Consider the following 19,186-nt stretch of genomic DNA (forward strand, 5'->3'; position numbering starts at 1 on the left):
AAAAGGGTTCACTCTGTGCAACGCTCACCCCTAAACGCGCTCTTTCAATAGCAGAATCAAATGAACGGCGTGAACATTCTTGTCTCCTCATCCACAATCTGTGTCTCTGTAGGTGGAGGCAGAACTGCTAGCTTCCGAAAGCGACTTATCCTCGCTAGTTGCTATGGGGAAGCACCGCGAGGCAGTAGTGTCCAGAATTTGTTTCAGAGGGGGCACCTAGCTCTGCAGGGGTGGCCCCCATAAAACTGTCAGTCCACCCCAGGAGCAGCTGTAGCTATTATAGTAGGCCACCACCACCGAGTATGGAAAGAATCTTCTTGTAAGACAATTGCTGATATTAGATAATAATAACGCTGCCCAGAATCGAACCGGCGTCATGTGGCACAAAAGACGAGCGAATCGACAATTACACTACTACTACTAATAATAACATTTAGCATATATTTATTGTTTTGTTTCAATTTTGTGTTATTCATACTCCTCACGGAGCGATAAACAGCATGCATTAAGTTTGCTGTCAAATTTAATATCATGCGCTGTTATTCTTTTATTCTACTGCCATGTAAAAAAAAAAAAATTGTTACATCCTATCCAGATTCCAAACAGACCGCATCTCTCTAAAGTCCACATTTCCAATAGAATTTCGGCGGTTTATTTGTTGTCGAATCTCCTCGCAAAAACTGAACCGTGGGCATGTGGTACAGTCGGGCAGCGAGGCTTCTGACGTCATCATTTCCAGCCCCTCCCCTCCATGAAGCAAGTCTCGACCCACGTGTCGCGGAATCACCCCCTCCATTACTGGACACACAACTAGAAGGCTCGACACATGTCGTGACATCACATTACCAGATTATGCACACAGGGTATGTGTGCCGCTGTCCTACGGCGTCGGTATATGCTTCAAATCGTTCCCCCTATGAGTGGAGTGGCATCTATTAGATTCTTGAGATGGCACGTGCCAACCCATTCCACCCCCTAGACCAGGGGTCGGCAACCCAAAACGTTCAAATTTCCGTATTGGACCAAAAATACAAAAAACAAATCTGTCTGGAGCCGCAAAAAAAGAAAAGCCGTATATAAGTGTTATAATGAAGGCAACACATGATGTAAGTGTCTATATTAACTATAATAGCCTACTATCAAAATGACTTTAAAAGTCTTATACAAGTGTTCAAATGAATGCAACACATGATGTAAGTGTCCATATTAGCTATGATAGCCTACTATCAAAATGTGTCGCAGGCTGACAGAAATGTTGAAATTTAATATTTATTCTTACACATTACACGTTTTTACAACATTGGAAAACATTAGTAAATCAGAGGCTACTCAGAAGGTGAGATAACTCCTGGAAATTACTGGCTTTTAATGGCCAAAGGTATAAATGCATGTGTCCAAGTTAAGGCTGTCTTCTTTAAATAGATTTATTACAATCTTTGGCAAGCTGGGTAACGTTTGCTGTGGTCTGGAACAACATGGCACACAAACAACTATCTGAAATGCAGCCAATATTACATACAGATATTGTCATGAGACATGCAAAACTAAATTATATACAAAGAGGATAAAAGTAAAGGATATTAAATTCGCTCAAGTATACCTACACATGAGGCATAATGATGCAATATGTACATACAGCTAGCCTAAATAGCATGTTAGCATCGATCAGCTTGCAGTCATGCAGTGACCAAATATGCCTGATTAGCACTCCAACAAGTCAATAACATCAACAAAGCTCACCTTTGTGCATTAACGCACAGCATAAAACATTTGGTGGACAAAATGAGACAAAGGAGTGGAGGATTTTACATGTAAACAAACTGTTACGTCACAGTCCACTTTATGGTGAGTTCAACAACCGCCGAAATTAGTAGGGCAAAACGATGTTCACCAAATACTGTCATCAGTGACGCATACACACAAACAAATTAAACAGTGGGCTTTCTAATAATTGGGAAGGTTTTGTGTCATGTTTGTCCTCAAACAAAAAACATACTAAAACCAAAAAAAAAATTCCCCCCATCTTTTTCCATTCTCAATCCTTTTTTAAAAATGCTCCAGGGAGCCACTAGGCGGCACTAAAGAGCCGCATGTGGCTCAAGAGCCGCGGGTTGCTGACCCCCACCCTAGACATACCACTACCGTGAGGTAACATCATTTAGGATGAAAAAAGGTGATTGCAAATGGTGGAAATATTTGGGCTTTAAACCGAATGAGCAAGATTAACCTATCTAATATATCGGTGGCCAACAGGGGCAAAAAAGAAAATCACTCAACCCAGTTTTCCCAAATGGGTAAAAATCTGCACTGTAAAATGTATATTTATTGAAATGGAATTTTTGCCAAGAGAGATTGAGAGTCAATTTTACTTTTGTTTATTTATTTTGGATAATCAAAGGTTATTTCAATTAAAATGGTAAAAAATACTATTGTGAAGTCAAAGTTTATTGCATCAGAATAGAATACTTGCATTATTGTTATTATTATATATTGTGATTAAATTAGTGCTTATTGGTCTAAAAATAATGCTGACAATAATATCATTTATCAGCAATACCGTATTTTTCGGACTATAAGTCACAGTTTTTTTCATAGTTTGGCCGGGGGTGTGACTTATACTCAGGAGCGACTTATGTGTGAAATTATTAACACATTACCGTAAAACATCAAATAACATTGTTTAGCTCATTCACGTAAGAGACTAGACGTATAAGATTTCATGGGATTTAGCGATTAGGAGTGACAGATTGTTTGGTAAACGTATAGCATGTTCTATATGTTATAGTTATTTGAATGACTCTTACCATAATATGTTACGTTAACATACCAGGCACGTTCTCAGTTGGTTATTTATGCCTCATATAACGTACACTTATTCAGCCTGTTGTTCACTATTCTTTATTTATTTTAAATTGCCTTTCAAAAGTCTATTCTTGGTGTTGGGTTTTATCAAATAAATGTCCCCAAAAAATGCGACTTATACTCCAGTGCGACTTATATATGTTTTTTTCCTTTTTTATTATGCATTTTCGGCCGGTGCGACTTATACTCCGGAGCGACTTATACTCCGAAAAATACGGTAATTTGTGGGACAACACAACATGTGTTATCGGCCCAGGCATACTTGACGTAATGTGAGTGAAATGCTGTCATCGTGAGAAGGAACAATTGTCTGCAGAAATCCTGTTTTTGGGGACACGTGCACTTCCTCACAAACACTCAGGCCCCGTTCACACTAAGCCAGATAAGGTTATCCAGGGTAAATCACACCTAATCTTATCCGTGTCCACACACAACAATGTCACCGTTTAAGACCTCCTGCCCCCCTCCATCCGCCGGCGCAACGTGACCTAGTACGCATGCGCGGAAAATGTGCACGTCATAGTCACCTCCAGTGTTGCTTTGTGTGCAAGTTCTTAAATGTAACTTATCTGAACAATATCCAGTGTTGTGGTATTTCAATTAACTGGAATCCAGTGTGCTGTGGAGCCCTATTGTAGTGAATCACGCCTAAGACATCATAAATTAATCAAATCTTTATTAGACACGTAAACAATGTGATAAAGAACATTTTACATCAATCAAACTAGGGATCTAGATATCTGGTCAGGACACTCCTCACTCTTTTGCCTTCACCTTCATTGTCCATTCGTTTTTGGTGACTTTATATACTCTGGACCTAGACGTTGAGTCCACGACATACATGGCGGACAATAACTGATACAGTCTGCTTTGCCAGTCCAAATGTATTCGCCGTTTTCCGTAGTTTGTCTTCCCTCGATGGCCAGGTAATACAAAGTACACGCTACTTTTTTTGATCACATCCACGGTAGCTCGCATTCTCGTTGTCTCTCCTTCGACAAATAGACAAAGTTTTTTGCTACATAGAAACACAGCTGACTTGGCCGGACATTGGAAAGTTCTCTTGCCGTCTGAGAAGTGTTGTATCCCAAATAGCTGCAATCGCTTTCTTTTAATGTATTCATGTGTGATTTCCACAAGCGTCTGTACATGAAGAAGTAGGAGAAACACGAGCATGTCTGGATGACTCGCCTTCATATTTCCAGTGGTTAGCTCCGAGCTTTATTATGAAGCTGGCTATGGCGCGTTCTTTCTGATGTCACTTTCTGTGTGGGGCGCGGTTTTTCTGGCGTCACTTCCTCTCCGAACTCACTTTGTAAACGATCAATGAGTCCATTCAAAGCCGGAGATTCAAGAATTACACGGCTGACTTACCCGTGTAAAAATGTTTCCGAGGAAAGGAACCTTAAACGCTGGTTTAGTGTGGCTGAAACTGGGCTTAGGCTAAATAATTATCCGTTTAAGGGGTTGAACAACTTAGTGTCGACATGGCCTAATGAATATTTGTGAGAGATGTGAATCTTACAACAACTCACAATTCAATTCAATTCCAATTCTCGGGGTGACAATTCGGTTCATAATCGATTCTTGATTCAACGGGATTTTCTATTCAAACCGATTGTTGCAAAATATTATTTGGTGTATAAATGATAATAAAACATTTTCAAAATAGGTTACAAAAGCTCTTCTTGGCTGCTGACGTATACGCGCGGATCAAAATAGATTCTTAAAATTCAGAATCGAGATTCAGATGTGAATCTATATTTTCCAGCACCTCTACTAGTTGTCGACCAAAAGCCACGTAAAAAGCACAGAAAAAAACGGTGCTAATGTTAATGCTAGCTAGCTGTTGATGTTGACGCTACCACCAAAGCCAGAGATTGTAGCATCTTAAACATCTTCATTGCTAAGTTAATGATAACTTCACGGCTTCTAATACTATGGTTCAGGGGTGTCAAAGTCAAGGCCCGCGGGCCAGATTTGAATGAATGATCTATGGCCCGCGGGATGATATTTGATTAGTATTAGAACCGGCCCGCAGGCCACAGCCGCCTGCTGCTGTTTTGCACGCACCAATACTCCATCAGTGTTGGCGCTAGGAATTTTCAAAATGGGGTCCTATCTATGTTGGCCCTGTGATGAGGTGGCGACTTGTCTAGGGTGTACACCGCCTTCCGCCCGAATGCAGCTGAGGTAGCCTCCAGCACCCCCTGCGACCCCAAAAGGGACAAGCGGTAGAAAATGGATGGATGGATGGGTCTCAGGGACCCCATGAGGTCATAAAAATGGGGTCCCACTTTTTTGTAACCGTTTTTAAAATAATTGATAAAAGTATGCATTATCCTGTTATATCTCACATTCTATATTGTGTTTTGGAAAAAGGTTGTCATAAATGTTACTTAATTCATTAAAAAAATAATAAAAAAGAAAACACATTTTTATACATATGTAAATGTATTCAGTTATAAACATTCATTCACTTTCTTCTTTCCTTCATGGATCTAAACTTTACCGCTGCCGGTATTTTTTTCTATATTTTTATTGTAATGTTTTCAGAATGTGTTTGTTCTATTTTTGGCCAAAGTAAGACAAAGAAAACAATCTGAAGTTGTCTTTATTTTTTACTTTTAATGCCATGATTTTAATAGTCCGGTCTGCGTGTGCACCGATTTTCCTCCATGCGGCCCCTGAGCTAAAATGAGTTTGACACCCCTGGTATAGTTGGACGCCAGTGTTGGAATAATAACTGAAGCATCCTTGTTTGTGCTTTCAAGTATGTAAACTTAAAGCACATATTCTTACAATATTATTTTACTTTATTATTATAATTGGGCAAAATTGACCAATGATGCATCAATAGATGTAAGGATTTTTGCATTTCATTCAAGGGTCAGTACTTTCGAGCCCATTTTTCAGTTCTGTTTTATTTTATAAGATACTTTCTTAAGAACCACAACAAAAATGGTATTGGTGGATTATTAAAATGTATGGTATGCCGGGCTGTTAAAAACAACAATGTACACTGAACCGAACTGAAAACCTTTATAGAATCCGAACTGTGGATTCTATGAACCGTTCCACCCCAAAGCACACACAATCCAGAGTATTTGAAGTCTCCAAACACAGCATTGTGTTACCTCTAACTCCTCCTGCTTCTGTTTTGCATGCAGAAAACCCACTTCCAGATTTACTCGGAGTACTGCAACAATCATCCCAACGCCTGCATTCAGCTCTCTCTGCTCTTGAAGGCCAACAAGTATGTGTTCTTCTTTGAGGCCTGTCGACTTCTCCAGAAGATGATTGACATTTCTTTGGATGGATTTTTGCTGACACCTGTTCAGAAAATCTGCAAGTATCCTCTGCAGCTGGCTGAGCTGCTCAAATATACCAACCCGCAGCACAGGTACAGTAACTGTCCAAGTCTCCACATTCAGACCACCACATCATAGTTTGGATGGGACAGAAATTGCTTTAAACTCATAAAACGTGTTATACTTGTATAGCGCTTTTCTACCTTGAAGGTACTCAAAGCACTTTGACACTATTTCTACATTCACCCATTCACACACACATTCACACACTGATGGCGGGAGCTGCCATGCAAGGCCCTAACCACGACCCATCAGGAGCAAGGGTGAAGTGTCTTGCTCAAGGACACAACGGACCTGACTAGGATGGTAGAAGATGGGGATCGAACCAGTAACCCTCAGGTTGCTGGCACAGCCACTCTACCGCTAAACTCATGCATGCACACTTGAATTACTCGTTAATCTTCATTGTTTATTACATTGAACAAAAATGTATATGATGTAATTCTCTTCTGGTGAATGCATGGAAGCACAGATTTAAGGAACACAGAGGTTTGGTCGGTGCAGAGTGGAAAAATATTTTTGACCCTTCATGACTTCGGTAAAAATTTCATATCACTGATTTTGTCATTAAAATTATTCTAGTTGATGCATTTTGAATATTTAGATCGTTTTATTCACATTTGATGTCGACAATAAATGGTCAATCTAAATGTTAAATCAACATATTGAATCTAAATGTTCAATCTCAAAAAGTAAATGTTCAATCTCAATATCGATGTTAAATGTGAATATAAATATTACATCTGAATCTAAATGTTAAATCTAAATAACAAATCTAAATGTTAAATCTAAATCAAAATCTAAATAAAATATAAATGTTGAATTAAATATAAATTGTTGAATCTAAATATTACATCTAAATGTTAATTGTAAATGTAAATGTTGCATCTATTGTTGATACCAAATATTAAATCCAACTGTTAAATCTAAATATAATTGTTAAATCTAAATATTACATCTGAATGTTAAATATAAATGTTAAACCTACATGTAAAGTTAAAGTCACACACACTAGGTGTGGTGAAGTTACCCTCTGCATTTGACCCATCCCCATGTTCACCCCCTGGGAGGTGAGGGGAGCAGTGAGCAGCAGCGGTGGCCGCACTCGGGAATCATTTGGTGATTTAACCCCCAATTCCATCCCTTGATGCTGAGTGCCAAGCAGGGAGATAATGGGTCCCATTTTTATAGTCTTTGGTATGACTCAGCCACGGTTTGAACTCACGACCTTCCAGTCTCGGGGCGGACACTCTAACCCCAAGGCCACTGAGCAGGTTGAGGCCATATATAAATGTTGAATCTAAATATTGAATCTATGGGATGCATGTAAATGTTACTTATAAATGTTAAATCTAATTGTCAAATCTAAATGTTACATTTAGATTTAACATTCAGATTCAAAAATTAAATTATATAAGTGAGCTAAATAATAAAAATGTATCAGCTAGAAAATATGTTTTTGTCATCTACACTTATTTATACTTATGCGTATTTAAAGCGTCCCATTGCTTTGGATATGCTACCAAATATGCTTTTGCTCAGTTTCTTACTTTCCAAGTCACAATGAACATTACCTGATTTGTTTGATTACAATAATACGCACTGATTGTTTCATGAAATATTTCAGCTTCCAGTTAGATGCACGACAATCTACAGACGCTAACTGTGTGCTGCTGTTTGATCATCAGGGAGTATAAAGATGTGGAGGCCGCCCTAAATGCCATGAAGAATGTGGCGAGTCTCATCAATGAGAGGAAACGGCGCCTTGAGAACATTGAGAAGATTGCCCAATGGCAGAGCTCCATAGAGGGTTGGCGGGTATGGACTTGAGGATGGCTTTCTCTTAATATAGTATTAAATAGTCATATTATTTACAGTAATGAAGAGTAGCCTGTGTTTTATGTATTTGTGTGCATCTGTGCAGGGTGCAGATGTTCTAAGCAGGAGCTCTGATCTCATCTTCTCTGGAGAGTTGACTAAACTGTCTCATCCTCATGGCAGGAGCCAACAAAGGATTTTTTTCCTCTTTGACCATCAGATGGTGTATTGCAAAAAGGTTAGAGAAATTAACATTTAACACAAGTGTGTTTCGTACGATTGGACGGCGGGATGGCGTATTGTACCGTATTTTTCGGACTATAAGTCGCTCCGGAGTATAAGTCGCACCGGCCAAAAATGCATAATAAAGAAGGAAAAAAACATATATAAGTCGCATTTTTGGGGGAAATTTATTTGATAAAACCCAACACCAAGAATAGACATTTGAAAGGCAATTTAAAATAAATAAAGAATAGTGAACAACAGGCTGAATAAGTGTACGTTATATGAGGCATAAATAACCAACTGAGAACGTGCCTGGTATGTTAACGTAACATATTATGGTAAGAGTCATTCAAATAACTATAACATATAGAACATACTATACGTTTACCAAACAATCTGTCACTCCTAATCGCTAAATCCCATGAAATCTTATACGTCTAGTCTCTTACGTGAATGAGCTAAATAACATTATTTGATATTTTACGGTAATGTGTTAATCATTTCACACATAAGTCGCTCCTGAGTATAAGTCGTACCCCCGGCCAAACTATGAAAAAAACTGCGACTTATAGTCTGAAAAATACGGTAGTTTGTTTTGACACCATTGAGCCATTATATTTCTCAGTCCCATCAATGATCAATTCACAGATAAATTACTTTTTTTAAGGAAATGTATGACATTGAAATTATATAATAATGTGGCAATAATGATTATTGGAGCCCCAGCTGATTTTATGAGGTCACCCCTTACAAACATTCCATATTTTTTGGTAGTTAAGGGTTTGTTTTAGTGAAAGAGACATTATGTTACTGCGATGAGGTGGCGACTTGTCCAGGGTGTACCCCGCCTTCCGCCCGACTGTAGCTGAGATAGGCTCCAGCGCCCCCCGCGACCCCAAAGGGAATAAGCGGTAGAAAATGGATGGATGGATGGACATTATGTTAGTTTAAGAATACAGTAAAAAAAAAAAAAAAAAGTCATAAATTAATGAGTATTTCATTCAGTGAAATAGTATCCATCCATCCATCCATTTTCTACCGCTTATCCCTTTTTTGGGGTCGCGGGGGGTTCTGGAGCCTATCTCAGCTGCATTCGGGCGGAAGGCGGGGTAAATAGTATGTCCACTGAAAAAGAAAGTTTATCCTGTAAAAAATAACTGTGCTACCATTTTCCTCATTTACAGTAAAGCCCTGTGAAAAGAGTGACCATAGATTTTACGGGATAAAACAGCTCATTTTGGCCTATCAGTGTCATTTTCGCCAATGGTATTTGTCTCTAAGGAAGCTCAAACACAACAATAATGCAACTCTTTATTGCTTAAATGCCACGATCCTCCCACGCACCTTAGTGTCAGCCTTCTGGGTAATGTATATAAACATTTTAATTTCTATGAGGTGGTTCGGGCATCTGGTCAGGATGCCACCCGAACGCCTCCCTAGGAAGGTGTTTCGAGCACGTCCGACCGGTAGGAGGCCACGGGGAAGACCCAGGACACATTGGGAAGACTATGTCTCCCGGCTGGCCTGGGAACGATCTCGGGAGGAGCTGGACGAAGTGGCTGGGGAGAGGGAAGTCTGGGCTTCCCTGCTTAGGCTGCTGCCCCCGCGACCCGACCTCGGATAAGCGGAAGAAGATGGATGGATGTATTTATTTATATATTTATTTAACATTTATTTATCCAGGGTAAGACAATTTAGAACAAATTTACATTTGCAATGCTGACTTAGCAAAAAGGCAGCATTTACATGTTAGAGATGTTGAATTGTAATGATAATCTCTTGTCAGTCCTCATTTACCAACATAAATTAGCACTATAGATTGCTCTAAAGCAGGGGTGTCAAGCTCATTTTAGCTCAGGGGCCGCATGGAAGAAAATCTGTGCACACTCGGGCCAGACCATTAAAATCATGACACTTGTGATTTAGGGCTATATAAGTAAACTTTGATTGATTGATTGATTGATGGCATTAAAACAAAAAAATAAAGACAACTTCAGATTTTTTTATTTGGCCAAAAATAGAACAAACACATAAAAAATATAGAACAAAATACAGGCAGCGGTAAAGTTTACATCCATGAAGGAAAGAAGAAAGTGAATGAATGTTTATAACTGAATACATTTACATATGCATAACAATTTGTTTTCTTTTATATTATTTTTTTAATGAAGTATGACAACCTTTTTCCAAAACACAATATATAATGTGAGATATAACAGGATAATGCATACATGTATCATTTGTTTTCAAAATGCTCACAAAAAAGTGGGACCCCAAAAATTGACGGTGGGACCCCATTTTAATAACTTGATGGTGTCCCTGAGACCCCATTTTGAAAATTCCTAGCGCCAACACTGATGGAGTATTGGTGCGTGCAAAACAGCAGCAGGCGGCTGTGGACCGCGGGCCCATTCTAATACTAATCAAATATCATCCATAGTTCATTCATTTGCGGGCCTTGACTTTGACACATAGGCTCTAAACAGTTCGCAAATGCTCTTAAAGACAGGGGGTAAATGTGTTGGAACATGAATGAATGTTTAAGATGGACAAACACTTTTCAAGTGTAAAACATACAAAGAGAATGTCAGTAACTGTGGACGACAGAGCAGACAGAGTATGCGCTTTTACTGCCATTTGGTGTCTACTTTTAAGTCTGTGCGGTATAAAATGAGTAAAACATCGATACAGCATTTTCCTTTTTTTTTTTTCTTTTTTTTTTTTTAATAAAATCTTGTACTTTTGAGGTTAAGGCTCCAAGGAACACACATTTATAAAACCACAAGCTGATTCAATGTATTTTATAGAAAGCTGCGGAAAATTCAGGTGAGCAGTCAAACGTGAAACAGGCAGCTTGAGTGGTTGTTGTCCACTTAATGCAAGTGCTCGACTCGTCTCCATTAAAAATAGCAAGGAAAATGTCCTCCTCCTGCCTCAAGTTATGTCCCTGCATACATCCTCTGATCCCTACTGCTAGTGCATGAGCTACATATTATTTTCATAATCTTCTATGCTTTACTGAAGTGTGTTCTCCATTAGCAATTTAAACGGAATGTTATTACTAGAGATGTCCGATAATGGCTTTTTTGCCGATATCCGATATTCCGATATTGTCCAACTCTTAATTACCGATTCCGATATCAACCGATACCGATACATACAGTCGTGGAATTAACACATTATTATGCCTAATTTTGTTGTGATGCCCCGCTGGATGCATTAAACAATGTAACAAGGTTTTCCAAAATAAATCAACTCAAGTTATGAAGAAAAAAAATGCCAACATGGCACTGTCATATTTATTATTGAAGTCACAAAGTGCATTATTTTTTTTAACATGCCTCAAAACAGCAGCTTGGAATTTGGGACATGCTCTCCCTGAGAGAGCATGAGGAGGAGGTTGAGGTGGGCGGGGTTTCAGGGGTAGCGGGGGGTGTATATTGTAGCGTCCCGGAAGAGTCAGTGTTGGAAGGGGTTCTGGGTATTTGTTCTGTTGTGTTTATGTTGTGTTACGGTGCAGATGTTCTCCCAAAATGTGTTTGTCATCCTTGTTTGGTGTGGGTTCACAGTGTGGCGCACATTTGTAACAGTGTTAAAGTTGTTTATACGGCCACCCTCAGTGTGACCTGTATGGCTGTTGACCAAGTATGCATTGCATTCACTAGTGTGTGTGAAAAGTCGTAGATATTATGTGATTGGGCCGGCACGCAAAGGCAGTGCCTTTAAGATTTATTGGCGCACTGTACTTCTCCCTACGTCCGTGGACACAGCGGCGTTTTAAAAAGTCATACATTTTACTTTTTGAAACAGATACCGATAATTTTGAAACCAATACCGATAATTGTGAAACCGATACCGATAATTTCCGATATTACATTTTAAAGCATTTATCGGACATCTCTAGTTATACAATCAGTGGAAACTCCATCAGTCTTTTACTTTTACAGGACCTCCTGCGCAGGGACATGTTATATTACAAAGGTCGGATGGACATGGACCACATGGAGGTCATAGATGTGGCGGATGGAAAAGAGAAGAACTTCAGCATCAACGTCAGGAACACCTTGAAGTTGCGCTCACTGGCCGGCGATGAGGTTCATCTCCTGACGGCCAAGAAAGCCGAACAGAAACAACGCTGGCTCCGAGCTTTTGCAGATGAGAGGAGGCAGGTCCAGTCTGACCGAGAGACAGGTCTGGTGTACTATTTGTCCTCTTTGGGATGTCTTCTCTGTGTTCATGCTGAGAGGAAAGCAGCAGTAACAGATTCAAAGCAGTTCAGAACTTGAGTCGAGTAAATTACTCACCTTGCGTCAATTGTTGAACAAAAACAAATTAAACTCCAATCAAGCAAGCCCTTTGGCGAAGTGGAACTTATGTAACCGGTGGTCTTTTCCTCTGCGTTGTGTGGACTTTATGGAACACGACCGACACCATGGGTTGTTGCTCAGATGCACTTTACTGACAATACAGAGAATACAAATGTTGTCAAAATTGTTCTGCCATCGTCAAGCCCCTCTCCCGTTATCGTGGACGAAAGGGAATTACATAGAACAACACAGTAAAAATAAAAACATACCTGACAATACAGAGAATACAAATGTCAAAATTGTTCTGCCATCGTCAAGCCCCTACACAAATATAATACAGAACAAGAAAGTGAACTTAAGTTCTTAACGAGACAAATGCACTTTATCTGTCGTCGCGTGGACGCCTACCTCTCCCGTTATCGTGGACGAAAGGGAAGTAGGAAGGCGTGTCCAACGCATACATAGAGACAAGTGTCACAGCAATTATTGCAGTAGGAGGGACAACGAGACAATGGTTCCACATTGACAAAACATCGAACAACCTTCAGGTATTTACATGTAACTTACACATTTTGTGTAATTATAACAATAATAAAATACATTATTTACATGACATAATTGACCCTGTTACACTTACGTATGTCATAACAGGGCGTTGTGCTGTTGACGTACTGTACGTGCAGGCCTGTTTTGGCAGAAGGGTGAGTAGGGATGTTGTAAAATTTGAAGATTGTTTTTGTCATTTAAATATGTCAAATTAAAAAAAATACGCATAAATATAAAGATAAACTACATGTTGCTGTGAAAGTTCAATAATAGAGTCACCCGAATCATTAAAAATGTCTAAGACTACTATCAAAAAAAGCAGAAATGTTCATTCCACATTAAGAGCGGCAAACTGAGCATAGAACAAACACTCATTGCACATAAATGTGATGCATTCAAGGACCTTCGATTACGCTTTGAAACAAAGGTGTCACTAGTGTTTAGAGACAGGCAGATGCTTAACACTCATTACATTTACTAATAATAATATGATCATAATAATAATGATCTATCGGGATTTAATACAATCACAATAATAATGCGGGCTATTGTGTGCTTAGCTGTTGTGTAGCTGCGAGGTCCTAGTAGCTTGTAGCCTACCATGTTTGCCTTTTGTAATTGACTGGACTAAAATAGAAGAAAAGACCAACCTTGTGTGCTTATTGGAGGACGTTTGGATGTTAACTGGTTGTCCAGCTTTGCACAATTCAACACGCTGCTTGTGTATCGGAAAACTAGAGGTGGGGGAAATAATTTATTTCTAGATGCATAGCAATTCCGACAGGTACGATTATAAAATGGATTAGTAAAGGTCAATAATCATTAATCAATTTATTTATTGTAAATTAGACTTAGACTTAGACAAACTATAATGATCCACAAGGGAAATTGTTCAACACAGTAGCTCAGTTACAATGATGGAAAGTGTAAGGATGGAAAGGACAATGCAGGTATAAATAGACTAAATATAGCGATATAAAATATAACATATATACGAATGTATACGAATATATACATAATATGCAATTAAGTAATGCAGACAGTTCTAAAATGTGCCACCTTAGCGAGAGATCCAATCAACTTCTTTGTTATATTCTAGGGCACTTATGTTCCAGGTATGCACACATTTGCATTCATTAAATACATGTGATGGGAAATAATTTAACTGTTTATTATAAATGCACTGTTTTCTAAAAGTTGCAATTGAAAAACGCTTATTTTGTCAAACGAAAATAAATGTAGAACTGCATTAATATACATGAATTAAAGATGCCACAATAATCAATTTCTAATCAAATCGTAGCTCCTGAATCATAATTGAATCGTGAGGTGCCCTAAAGATTCCCACCTCTATTGGAGACGTTAGATGCAAGCTGGTATCATCCAATAACTGTTTTTTTTCTGGTACCGGACCAATATCCGATATCCCTTACTTACAACTTTGCATGTTTATGCAGATTAAGACTGTAGATGCCAGGTATATAGTTACATGACTTGTTGGTATCCTTCTCTTTCCAAAGGTTTCTCCCTCACTGAGGTCCAAAAAAACCAGGCCATTCTGAAAGCCTGCCCATCCGGGAAACCCAAAGGTATTCACTAAGGTTTTCATTGACAGTATAGTATTGTAGATGGTCTGCTATTGTGTAGTTTCTGATTTTATTTAACATCACAAGACTAAAGAGCAGCACATTAAAAGACCTGCTACAAAGCTACCGAAATGTAAAATTATTACATATTAATTCTGCCAATGCTGATTGATAGCTTCCCATAATTCATTGTCTGTTGTTGGTAAACACATTTGCTTCATTTTTGTTCTAGTCGTAAATGGTTCCACACCAACTTTTCTTCACTCTTTTTTTTAATTTTGGCATTATAACCACCAAAAAAAACAAATCAATTGAGTACTTGACAAATGGCTGGGTTACGGGTGCCGGGGTGTTCAATCCATGAAGACCACACCATTCCTAGAGGTATGATAATTAGACTTAGACTTGGACAAACTTTATTGATCTACAAGGGAAATTGTTCAACGCAGTAGCTCAGTTACAAAGAATGGAAAGGATAATGCACACAAGGGCACAAAAAGAGGGCAAAACAAAAGGTATTAAGTAGACTAAAAATGTACCATAGTAGCAATATAAAGTATGACATATATGTAATATTTACATATTATATATGCAGTATATAATATATACAGATATATTATATTATATTTTTATACAATATATAACAAATCCCAATTACAATGTACAATATTACAGTATATGTCGCAGCTGCAGCAAAAAAAAAGACAACATAAAATAGAGAGTAGATCCAGCAGAAAATATACATTATAAACAAAGTTTTTAAGGCAAGGCAAGGCAAGGCAGCTTTATTTGTATAGCACTTTTCATACTCAAGGCAGACTCAAAGTGCTTCACAGACAACAAAGTGAAATGAAAGAAAATAAAAGCAAAATTAAAATGCAGAAAATAAAAATAAAAACAGTGCGGACGTTAAAAGTTAAAAGATTAAAAGATTTAGCTGAAAGCTAAGGTGAACATAAAAGTTTTCAGTCTAGTTTTAAAAGTAGTCAGAGTTGGGGAAAGTCTGACATCTTCAGGAAGTTTATTCCAGCTATTTGTTGCATAGTGACTGAATGATGCTCTCCCTTGATTTGAGTTTACTCTGGGAACTGCTATCAGATTGGTCTCAGAAGATCTTAGTGATCTAGAGGGCTTATATAGTGGGAGCATATCAGTGATATACTTCGGCCCTAGACCATGTAGTGATTTATATGTGAGCAGGAGGATTTTGAAATCAATTCTCTGATGTACAGGGAGCCAATGTAAGGATTTAAGAATTGGTGTAATGTGCTCACATTTTTTGGTCTTTCTTAGAACTCTAGCAGCAGCGTTCTGAACAAGCTGTAGCTGCCTGACAGTTTTTTTGGGAAGACCTGCAAGGAGACCATTACAATTTAATGTAATTATCGTATTCTTAGGATAATTTCTCCCTCTGTCTGAAGTGGGGCTGGGCGATTATATGAATCGTGATACATTTCGAGTCAATCTGGGTGATCAGCTGTTGGCATATAATTAACTCGATTCAACATGGCGGAAATGTCCGTGACAACAGCCAATCAGAGTCAAATTTTTGCCGCTCCACTTCCAAAAGAAGTAATAACAATCATAGCTTAAGCAGAATGACCGAACTTGGAGCTAAATGCATCTGAGGGCATCGGAATAAATGTTAGCCAGGGCTCTCAGCATAAAACCCTCGGAACCTGTTAGGCGACTAGCCACAGAAAAAAGCAAATATAGTCGCTGAACGGGGGCAAACCTTTTCTTGCCGGACGCGCTGGCTTGTCCAAAAATAACCGCCTAAATCAGGGGTGCCCATTACGTCGATCGCGAGCTACCTGTCGATCGCGGAGGGTGTGTCAGTCGATCGCCAGCCAGGCATTAAAAAAATAGACCTAAAAATTTGCGACCATCAATCTTCACTCTAACGTCACTTTCGTCACTTGATTGACATTCTCGGCACCCGAGCATCATGTGAGATGACGCTGGCTGCTGCAAGGCCGGCAGGAAGGGGGCAAAGACTTTTTAGTTCGTATGCAGAGTGTGTGCATGTGGGGCATATGACATCAGGTTTAGTGTGGAGTGTGGGTCTTTTAGGAGTCTAATAAAAATGATAATAAATAAGTAATAGTAAAGACCAAAATGGGGCCATAAACAACGTTCCCTCTAAGGTGCGCCTGTGCAATTTCGCACTGCTCAAGCGTCCTCTGCGCACGGCAAATCTATGCTGCGCACAAAATCAAATAAAAAAAATAAGCGCATAACAATTTTCGACACACGGAACAATTTTCGTCATCATTGTTCAAATATTGTAACGTCTGTCGAGACGCTTTGAGGACATGAATTCCATCGATCACTTTACTGAGCAAAGCTCTTTATTGTCGGCCATAAACACATCACCAAAACATTAGTAAAAAAAATTATATCTAGCAAAAGGGGTCATTTTCTGCAGTACAAACCAGACCAAAAGCAACTTTGTTGTATCAACACATCTTACTTGTGCCAACACATGCACATATGGCACTTAGCCAGTGATGCGTTTACAGCCACACAAAAAGTCGGACAACTCCAACACCACACATAAAGTGTCATTCCAGGTCGTTACACTATGATTTACCAATCAAATGTGTGCTTATTCTAGCGTCATTTATTAGGAATCTTAATTTATAAATATTAATCATGAAATGCTGTTAGTATATTAAATAAATACTAATAAAAATATATTTTTTACAAACAGGAAGTTGCAGGAATGTACACATGATGCCCTGCTTACATCTCATTGTGCAACATGTGAATGTTTTAATGGGAACTAAATGCAATGTCTGAAAGGGGTACAAACTATTTCCAAAGCAGGACCTCCACCCAGACAAACAATACAAGTACACAGTTCATGAAAAACAATAGTTTTTGTTATTGTCATTGTAAGTGGGCCTAAACACTTATATTAGAAATGGAAATGACTGCTGTCATTTGATTATAATAATATGTTGTCTGTCTATCTGTGTTGGCCCTGCGATGAGGTGGGGACTTGTCCAGGGTGTACCCCGCCTTCCGCCCGAATGCAGCTGAGATAGGCTCCAGCGACCCCGAAAGGGACAAGCGGTAGAAAATGGTTGAATGGATGGAGATTGAACTTGTTATTTAGTCAGGTTTGGGACAGGTGTGCTGCTGGTGTAGCCACAGTGTGCAGGTCTGATGTTGCTCACATGGGCTCCACTGAATGCTCAGGGAGTTTTTGCGTTTGCTCACACACATGAAAAATTAGAGGGAACATTGGCCATAAACAAAATCTTGGTTAGAATTACCTGAGCCTGAAGGAGTCTTCGCTTAGGAGTAATTCAAAACCTCTCTAAGAGAGACCCCACCAAGGACAAGAAAACGATGATTTAACTACTTTGCTTTGAGGACAACTAGAGAACATGTTGGGGTCAAATATTCCAGAAACAGAATGAGGATCCCTAAAACACAAAGTAATGACTTATGTAAGGTCTGGCAAATATAAGACAAAAAAACAAGTTTGGGCTTCATGATGCCAACTGTAAATAAATAAATATGTTCTTCTCTGGTTCCTCAGTGGTGAGCAGACCTTGCTACGACTTCCTGCTGCGACAGAAACATCCCGTGGCGACGTCTTTAGCTCCACAGCACGTGTTCATGTTGGCTGAGCCCAAACGCAAAGCTTCAACCTTCTGGCACAACATCGGCAGACTGACACCCTTCAAAAAGTAACACAAGCAAGCAAGCAAACTCCAAATATGTTTTTTTGGTTGTGATGAAGGACTTTGGTTTTGTAAATAACCTTTTAGGTAAAGAACCTGACCTATAAAATCTAATGGAGGACCTGTTGAACAAGTGCAACTGTGCTATTAGCGCAAATATTTTTTGACAGTGTGCTATTATTTATTCTATGTCAATTTACAGAAAAGAGGACTTTTGTAAGCAGGAACATCCTAATATAGTCTTGAAATCGTTCTCTGCTCAAAAAAAAAGCTACTGACCTCAAAATGTTATGTTTGTATTATAAAGTATATGCACACACTAAAAAATGTTGGGTTAAAAAAGAATCAAATCAAATCAAATCAACTTTATTTATAGAGCACATTTAAAATTTACCACAGGGGTAGCCAAAGTGCTGTACAATGAGCAGGTTAAAAGATAAAACGAGTACCGAGCAAACACAACACAACACAAACAGAACACGATAAAAAATAAATAATTAAAATAGAATTAATAAAAACATAAAAACATAAAAACAGGATCACAGCAGGTGTATTATGGGGCGCCATTGCAGGATGGATATCACTCAGTGTTAAAAGCCATGGAATAAAAGTATGTTTTTAAGAGAGATTTAAAAACAGGAAGAGAGGAGGCTTGTCTAACACTCAGGGGTAGGTCGTTCCAGAGCTTGGGAGCAGCAACGGCGAAAGCTCTGTCACCTCTAAGCTTCAGCCTTGTGTCAGGGACCGTCAACAGCAGCTGATCGGCTGATCTTAAG

General features: G+C 38.9%; 1 protein-coding gene and 1 long non-coding RNA gene across 4 annotated transcripts in view; one reads left to right on the forward strand and one right to left on the reverse strand.

Moving 5' to 3' along the window:
• Positions 1-18,746, forward strand: part of arhgef4 (Rho guanine nucleotide exchange factor (GEF) 4) — an 86,143-nt gene extending 67,397 nt beyond the window's left edge. For all 3 annotated transcript variants that reach the window (XM_061932452.1, XM_061932453.1, XM_061932454.1), the window contains 6 exons: positions 6,033-6,265; positions 7,922-8,051; positions 8,158-8,289; positions 12,224-12,467; positions 14,650-14,718; positions 18,266-18,746. In XM_061932452.1, coding sequence (XP_061788436.1) covers positions 6,033-6,265; positions 7,922-8,051; positions 8,158-8,289; positions 12,224-12,467; positions 14,650-14,718; positions 18,266-18,420 — 963 coding nt within the window. In that variant the 3' untranslated portion in view covers positions 18,421-18,746. The remainder of the gene's footprint in view (positions 1-6,032; positions 6,266-7,921; positions 8,052-8,157; positions 8,290-12,223; positions 12,468-14,649; positions 14,719-18,265) is intronic.
• On the reverse strand, positions 12,368-13,116 carry LOC133578215 (uncharacterized). Its single transcript, XR_009811824.2, has 3 exons — positions 12,853-13,116; positions 12,581-12,734; positions 12,368-12,515 (listed from the first exon to the last, which is right to left on the reverse strand). It is a non-coding gene; the product is annotated as an uncharacterized lncRNA (long non-coding RNA).
• Positions 18,747-19,186: the final 440 nt, after the last annotated feature.

This window comes from Nerophis lumbriciformis, linkage group LG38, assembly GCF_033978685.3.
Source record: "Nerophis lumbriciformis linkage group LG38, RoL_Nlum_v2.1, whole genome shotgun sequence".
Classification (NCBI taxonomy): domain Eukaryota; kingdom Metazoa; phylum Chordata; class Actinopteri; order Syngnathiformes; family Syngnathidae; genus Nerophis; species Nerophis lumbriciformis.